At 38.3% G+C, this 8879-nt stretch overlaps 1 protein-coding gene and 1 long non-coding RNA gene across 3 annotated transcripts in view; one reads left to right on the forward strand and one right to left on the reverse strand.

Moving 5' to 3' along the window:
* The window catches only part of LOC141376390 (uncharacterized), a 37324-nt gene extending 32359 nt beyond the window's left edge, over positions 1–4965 (reverse strand). Inside the window, exon 1 of one of the 2 annotated variants that reach the window (XR_012386392.1) lies at positions 4555–4965. This is a non-coding gene — a long non-coding RNA (uncharacterized lncRNA). Of the gene's footprint in view, positions 1–819; positions 980–4554 lie in introns of those variants that run through there. The other variant, XR_012386390.1, reaches the window with a different exon arrangement.
* On the forward strand, positions 3–8864 carry rnft1 (ring finger protein, transmembrane 1). The gene is given in 9 exon segments (NM_213228.2): positions 3–180; positions 1283–1722; positions 1831–1907; positions 2709–2809; positions 4577–4730; positions 4819–4977; positions 6078–6143; positions 6282–6383; positions 7959–8864. Coding segments are annotated over 9 exon segments (1260 nt in total). The 5' UTR covers positions 3–154; the 3' UTR covers positions 8094–8864.
* Positions 8865–8879: the final 15 nt, after the last annotated feature.

The following is an 8879-nucleotide window of genomic DNA, read 5'->3' on the forward strand; positions in this document are numbered from 1 at the left end:
GTAGGTCAGATTAGCAGATAGCTCCCGGAACAATGTCAGACTGAAACTAAACTCAGCCGATGAGCTGTTTTGCTTATTATATATTTAATTTTATGTTGTTGTTTTGGTCTTCAAACGGCACTACAGGACGTAAAATGGAGATCTGTGCTTTATCATGAAACTCCGTGCGCAGTTTGACAGGTATCTGTTCATTAATAAACACATTAACTCAATAAACCCTTTCAGAGCCTTTCATAAAAACACCACGAATCTTAGATATAGCTTTAGAGATGACAGTCTGTATCTTCTTTGATTTAATGTTGTTATGGCTAACAAATATTTGCTCCCTAACGTTACCCCCGTTCAGTCCGTTCATATACGTTATAGGCATTTATAGAATGTATGTAAACAAATGTTTACTTCGATTTTTACATTTGCAGCACTGATGTTTTCGACTGTACGGTGCTTTGATTTCCATTTTTGGTGAGCCATACAAAGTTGGGGGGATCACAATTTTACAGCGGAGGTATTAACTTACATACGATACCACGATTTTAGCAATATAAAAATGCTAATAACAATAACAGCGTAGCTAATCGTTTTGGTTCATTCGCAGAAACTCAACTGAGGCTGAGTTATGTTTTCGCAGATGGATAGATAGACACAGACACATATTTAAAAATCGAAGCCATTGATATTATTTAAATGATTTTAAAGCTGAGTATTTTATGTATGATTTTGTTCGGAATATGAGACAGGTGCTCAGAACAGTGCAAATAAAAATATGATGCTTGATGCATAATGATTTTTAAACAGTCATATTAAAATAAAACAACTTACGTTTTATCCTAGGTTTGTCTGTAAAGCTGTAACGTTACATTCATTCTATTTGAGCCAACAAAAGAGATTGCAAACGCCAAGGACTGGTATTTGTCACTGAAGCGAAGCGACAACGAATTACCGTCCACACCCAGATGATCTCGATACCGTTTTTGCGTCCGAGGGATGCCCTCTTCCAATGCACCATACTTGTTTTTTGTTTCTTGCATGCTTGTTTTAATCTGTTAATGGCCGAATTTACAGATTTTTTAGCCGAGTTAAAAATAACAAAGATAAAAAAAACGAAGATTGTGCAATCACTCTTCTATAAACTATTGTATTTATGAATAGGAAATACCAGTTTATTGAACTTCATGACGGAGTGTTTTGTAAATTACTAACTTAAATAGCAAAATTATGATAAGTTACGTTGTAAAGTGGATAAAACACCTTTATTTATAATGCATTGACTTTTCCCCCACAGAGGAACATATAGCGAGTCCAAAGGATCGTTTAAACTGAGGGATTCACTTGATCCGATGCAACCGGAGCCGAGCTCTCGGGAAGGGAACGGGCTGTCGTTAACCCTGCAGCCGGAGCTCCTCGCCCGAATGCCCGGAGCTGGGAGCTCCAGCGGGACGGAAACAGGCGAGGACGTCCGGGTGCCTATGGGCAGCTCTTCGGGATCGACGAATGGACGTGGCGCGACCTCACGGAGAATGAGAACAGCGAGTCACAGCCACTCCCACACCCATGGACACGGGCACAGCCACGAGCACGAGTCCGACAGCGGAGAGTCTGACCTGGAATCCGGAGAATCTAGCAGCTCGATTTCGGAGCTTCGCTACCTCCTGCGCTGGCTCAAGAAAAGTCTGCCTTTTATAGTTATTCTCTGCGCAAAACTAGTGATTCAACATGCTCTGGGTATGTGTTGGTGGAAAAAAAATTTGCTCTGCTGGAGCACTGGTTATGATAATGTGTAAAGTTCATGACCCCTGTCACAGTTTCAATGTGTGTTGTTGTTGTCTTCAGGTCTGGCTGTTGCTGTTGGTCTGTTTACCACATTTATGTATGTCAACAAAAGCATTCAAACGCAAGTGTTTCTCCATGTAAGTTCTCAATATTTTGGATAATGTATCAGTGCTTGCCAATCCTCTCCTATGGTTATAGGTAGGCCCACCCGGAATCTGCGCACACAGAATTACGCAGATTTTTAGCCATCATTAATTCTGTTTACTTACTTGAGTAAATGTGTGTAAAATTTATATTTCTTCAGTTTTTTTATTAATATCAGTAATATTATTGGCTAATGTGAAATTGTTCATCAGATTTATGTACAATGCAGTTTGTTCAGTATTATTTTCTGTCTTTTACTAGATATATTATATGACAAACTTGCTTTATTTACTAAATAATGTGGATCTAATTGGATTTGCATTTTATACATTAAATAAAAGTTAAAAAGATACTATTTTTAATTTTAAATATTAAGGTTTTAGTTATGATACTCCCAAAATAATTCCGCAGAAATTCGCAGACTTTGACCAAAATTATTTGCAGAAATAGCAAAACAGTCCGCAGATTCCATCTGGCCCTTGTTATATAGGTTAATCTGGTGTGATGATCTGTTATGATTATGCCTCTGAGCAAAACAGTTAATGTTGGTTTGTTTAAAGGTCTTTTTACACTAAAGAGCATTATTAAAACAACTCTGTTCATCCACATGCTTTGCTACACAAATGAGCAGTTTGACAATGCAAATATCTGATTTTATGCAAAATGCAACCCGTCAAATAATGCAAAGTTATGTATGTGTCTGTAGTTGTCAAATATAATATATCATGCAATATTACAGAGACACTGCAAAGCTTCCTTAAAATAGTCTGAAAGCTGTTTTTTTGTGTGTTAAGGACCGTAGGACGAATCTGCATTGTGCCTGGCTTCTGCTGTTCCTCACATCCTCCAGTCTCCTTGTCTTCTACACTTTTCACACTCAGTCACTTTATCGCTGGTAAGTACTTTACATTTTATTACCTCACCTCTCACTGTACTACACTCAATATAACATGAACAAAGGGACAATTTCCACTTGGTGATAACATGCATTTTCAGTGATCCATTCAGAAGTAGTTGACTACGACACAGTTAGGCTAGGCCAGTATAAGATTCCGACGGCATGATAACCTTGGGTAAAAATATCATGGTTTAACGGTATTGTGATTACTGCTCTAAAATATATTCTTTTTAAATGTCTGGGTAAAAAACTAAAACTTTTCCCTTTTTAACACAATAGATTTTATTTTAAGAAACATTTAACGTATCTTGGAGCAGTAAACATGTCCGACTAAATAATTCAAATGAATGATTGACTTCTGCTTCAATTAGATTCAAAAACACAGATTTCTTTACAATTTAAAACAGCATCTTTGGATATCTTTTCTGCGGTAGATGCTGTTTTCATAAAAAAAAATCTTACACATACCTTAGAAACGGTATTAAAGAAACTTTTGGCGGAATTAAAACCTTGACTTTTCCAAACCGCCATATACCTTGAAAACGGTTATTGTCCCATGCCTAGACACAGTACTATTTACTGCTTAGATATTAGCGTGCTAGTCTCTTATCGGTGTTCAGATTTCTCTGAGATTCATTTCTTATTTTGTCACATTATATTTACCAGTTTTCATTGGGGCCTAAATTACAAAAATGCATCAAGTACCACTGCACAGTTCAAAACAAGGTAGATTAATTACTATTATTAAGAATATGTATTATTGTCAGCCACTTTAAACATTATGCATAGTTTAAACTTTAACTGCGCTTGCAGACAAAAAAACAAAAACAAACCGTGCGCCGACCACTGGTTCAAACAGACTGGGATACAGTTCATGGTTCGTACCTGACGGAGACTAACTTTAACTATATTCTACCTTTTAAGTTTTAAGCATGGCAAAGTTGCTTGAGTCTATGTTTTGAGTCTTGCGCCATTTAAATCAATTAGCCTAAATCTGAGGTAACAAACTAAACCGAAAGCCACTGCTTCATAAAACAAATAACTATATGTGTAAAACACGCATTATTTTACACCACTACGAGCACAGATTTAACATATGCAGCATGGTGAAATCCCTGAGTTTGCAGTAACTGAAATGCTAACACAACAGGACTGGTGAGCGAAAGGGCTTCTCTGGTGTGTATCTGCTCCGCAAACGCTGCGCGCTTCTTTCACTGCCTCTGCGCCAAGCAGATTGATATGTAACATCTGATAACGCGATGCACTGAAGTAAACATTCTACGACACCGGTGTAATCATACGCTTCAGGGAATTGCCAATGCTGTTTGATCACATGAGTCTCAGTGTTATCGTACGCATCAAAGGGTTAAAGGTGTGTTCATTTTATTCTTATATTATTTAGTGATTCTTCCGTGTACCACTAGAAGAAAGCCTGCATACGACTAGTGCAGTTTGAGAACCACTGATCTAGACCATATGTAAAATAGGCCTAAACAATGGATCCAAACTAGATGTCAATCATAAACATATCTGTGCTGTGACATCAAAAATGATGTCAGGTGTAAACATGGCCTAAATACTAAAAACACCTATTTATCAGATGTAAACGGGGCCAAAATGAAAAAAAACACACCTATAGCATGTGTAAATGGGGCAAAAAACACATCTAATTCAGGTGTAAACCCTGCTTAATAACTGAGACTCTACTCAAGTCAAATCCACACCATGTAGATCTCACTGACCTTATTTTTTCCTCCACCTCAGCCTGTTTTTTGCCAACGCCACCATAGATTATCATAACTTCTGGGAGGTTTTATGGAGCGTTGGTGTGACCAACTTCATCCTGAAGTTTATCTTCATGGGATTCAAGTGTCTTATTCTCCTCGTCCCGTGTCCACTCATGACATATAGGCGAAGGGTGAGTGAGAATCAGAGCATTATTTGATTTGCTCTTCTGAATCTAAATGAATGTGTGCTTCACCGTATCTGTCTTGTTTTCCACTAAGGGTCAGTGGTACATGCTGATAGAGGAAGTGGGTCAGTTGTATCAGGTAATCGCTCCTGTCCCGCTCTGGTTCCGCTATCTGGTCAGCTATGATGAGATGGACACCTCTGTCGGTCTGACTCTGGGAATCTTGCTTGCCTTGGTCTACCTCATAATGAAGGTGAGGACAGTTGTTATAACAGGATACATTTAAAATTAACTAAAGATGCTCTGATTTGAAGAGTTTTTTTTAACCATTTATTGGAATAAGAGTCATATATGGTAACTTCCTTGACATTTTTAATGCACATTTTGTCAGTAAAGCTGGTTCTAGTAAACCTCTAGCATGTGCTTTCAGATGGAGTACACAGAGCTCCAATTCACTACTATGCTAGACAAACTATGCTAAATTAAAATCAGCGTTCAGAAAAAAAAACAAATCACCAGCGAAGGAACTCGACACAGAGAAACATAAACACCTACTCCCAGCTAGCGTTTCTGGAGTAGTATTGCAGAGCAACAGAAACAGTGCGCAGAAGTATAAATGCACAGCTACGCGCAAGGGAGGCGCCATGGGTCACACTGATCACTTAAACAGAAGTATAAACCAGGCTTTAGCTTCAGTGTTCAAGCTCGGAAATTTAAACTAGTGCACAGTTGGCATAACTTCGTTTAGTTGCAGCAGTTTTGTTCCTTGCAGAAACGCGGTATTAAGAAGGCTTTATAATTAATTAACCATGACAAATGAAAGCGTGGTTAATAGTGAAATTGGTTAACCGTTGCATCCCTAGTCATGCTGAATCAATAAAAGCATTAAATCTTCTGTTTATACTGCAACGCTAGTAGAATCTTTTTGGTGTGTTTTGAGCTTCTGGCATTCACACAACCGTGCTTCCCTAACAAGATGTGCATAACAGTAGCAGATTTAATTTCGATTAATCGGGCAGCTCTAATACTGACCATCATTTGTTTTATACTTCCAAAATCCTAAATGCTCTTTTAGAAAACTGCATTATTCCGGCTGTTTTTATAAATTTTATAATTTAATAAATATTGGCAGAGTCTGCAGTTAGATTCCACCTGTCTGCTGTTTTGGTTTTATACAGGTATGTTTTATGTAGCGTAATTTCATCAATGTTAAGTCAAATCATTAGGTTTTTACTTCGTATTTTCAAATGACACCATTTAATTAAACACAATCTTTAACCAGATCGGTGCGTCGCAGAAATTAATACACTATTTGAAGACATTTGACAGTCTGATCTTATGCTTCATTTTTAGCTTTTGGCACTGTACGGACTGTCAGGATCACTTCAGAAAACACTACGGACGTTTTTCAGCCCTGAGGTACATAAGATGTTTTTTTTACCTGTCTTCTGCTGCTCTCCTTTTTCAGAGGTGTAATCTGTAAGGAAACAGTTGAATTATACTCAGGTGTCTTGTTTTTCTTGCGTTGTTTGATCTTTTGCTCACCTGTTTGTGAAGGTAAACGGAGCTCCAGCCAGTCCTGCTCAGATTCGAGAGGCAGGAGACATTTGTCCCATCTGTCAGGCGGATTTTAAGCAGCCTCGGGTCCTCGTGTGTCAGGTGAGAATCAGACGTTTATTGTGTATAACGTTTGTTACAATGCTAGGCCTTGCTCACATGAGAACAAACAAATATACACTCACTGGCCACTTTATTAGGTACACCTTACTAGTACTGGGTTGGATCACCTTTTGCCTTCAGACCCGTCCTAACCCTTGTGCATAGATTCAACAGGGTTCTGGAAATGATAGCATTACTCATTTGGTGCAGATTTGTCTGGTGGTCGTTAATTATGTAAATCTCCCATTCCACCACATCCCAAAGGTGCTCTATTGGATTGAGACCTGGTGACTGTTGAGGCCATTTGAGTACATTGAACTCATTGCCATGTTCAAGAAACCAGTCTGAGATGATTTGCGCTTTTTAAACATATTGCGTTATCCTGCCGGATGTAGTCATCAGAAGATGAATACACTGTGTCATAAAGGGATAGACATGGTCAGCAACAATACTCAGGTAGGCTGTGGCGTTGACACAATGCTCATTTGGTACTAATGAGCCCAAAGTGTGCCAAGAAAACATCTCCCACACCATTACAACCACCACCAGCCTGAACCATAGATACAAAGCAGGATGGATCCATGCTTTCATGTTGTTGATGCCTAATTCTGACCCTACCATCCGAATGTCGCAGCAGAAATCGAGACTCATCAGACCAGGCAACATTTTTATAATCTTCTATTGTCCAATTTTGGTGCGCCTGTGCGAATTGTAGCCTCAGTTTCCTGTTCTTAACTGACAGGAGTTGTGCCTGGTGTGGTCTTCTGCTGCTGTAGCTTATCCGCCTCAAGGTTCAATGTGTTGTGTGTTCAGAGATGTTCTTCTGCAGACCTCGGTTGTAAGGAGTGGTTATTTGAGTTACTGTTGTCTTTTATCAGTTCAAACCAGTCAGGCCATTCTCCTCTGACCTCTGGCATCAACAAGCATTTGTGCCCACAGAACTGCCGCTCACTAGATATTTTCTCTTTTTCAGGTCATTCTATGTAAACACTAGAGATGGTTGTGCGTGAATATCCCAGTAGATCAGCAATTTCTGAAATACATAGACCAGCCCGTCTGGCACCAACAACCATGCCCCGTTCAAAGTACCTTAAATCACCTTTCTTCCCCTTTCTGAACCATGTCTACATGCCTAAATGCATTAAGTTGCTCCCATGTGATTGGCTGATTAGAAATTTGCGTTAACGAGCAGATGGACAAGTGTACCTAATAAAGTGGCCAGAGAGTGTATGTTGCTACTCCAACTTTGTTCATAAACACAATGAGCACTGCAGACATAGCAAACCCTGATAGTAAAATGAATCTCTCCCTTAAACTAAATCTAAAAAAAAAAAAAAGTTAAAACAAAGTTTGTTAAATTTATATGCTGAAATTCTAACTACATGATTATTATGTTAAAGTATTTTGTTCAAATTATCAACACATCTTGATGGTAATTGTACAGTATCTAGCACCCCTTTTTAGTTTAAATCTTAACTTAATCAACGTATATTGTTTTGGATCAACTTGTATTCTAGTATAATCTTTGTAGCATGCACAGAAATGTAGAGTGTTTTACCCTATGTTTATCTGCAGCACATCTTCTGTGAGGAGTGTATAGCCCAGTGGCTGAACCAGGAGCGCACCTGTCCTCTCTGCCGCACCGTCATCACAGACAAGGTGCACAAGTGGAAAGACGGCGCAACATCTGCTCATTTACAAATCTACTAAACACAGACAGGAGAAGCACAACAGACAACCAGCAGATCTACACAACTGTTCCTCTCACACATCTCCACTGAGCAAACAGCACTTGTTAGAAGACAGCAGTCAACACTTTTTTTTTAGCTTGTCTGAGGGATGAGTGCATTCACCAGCTCTTGTATTACTATTATTATACATACAGAACTCCTCATTGTTTAAATGTTTATAATTTATATTTATCTTTGTGTTCTTACTAATTTCCTCATTTACCGTGGGGACAAAAACAGTAGATTTCTCATTATTTTATTTGTTAGGAAAACTTACAAATAGAGTACAGGAAATGTATTTTTGTTTCCTAAAATTGATTTTAATTTTCACAGATAGTGGGGCTGTTTTGTAACTAAACTCGAACGCATTTACGAGTCCTATCATGAGGAGTTTTGAACAATTTAGGTTATTTTTTGGTGAAGTATTCAGTTTTCTTCGGTTTTAATCTGAATGTGAGGTAATTGCACATGAACTACTGATTTATCAAAAGGTGTAGCATTAGGATTTTATAACCATGCGAATTTTGTGAGTGAACATCAAGTAATGGCTTTGTAAATGTTACGTTTTTAAAATTCAAGCCTTTCACAGATACATGGTATTTTTCTAATCATGTTGCGCTTGCGTTGTAATAAACCAAAGTGTTAAAGAAACATCTATTTTAGTACCATCATACAGTATGCAGTTACATCTGGACTTTTTATCCAGCATATTTCCATAAACGACCAAATAAACTTTTCAGATTTGACTAATAACAAGCTGCTTCAC

The sequence above is a fragment of the Danio rerio genome, chromosome 10 (assembly GCF_049306965.1).
Source record: "Danio rerio strain Tuebingen ecotype United States chromosome 10, GRCz12tu, whole genome shotgun sequence".
Classification (NCBI taxonomy): Eukaryota; Metazoa; Chordata; class Actinopteri; order Cypriniformes; family Danionidae; genus Danio; species Danio rerio.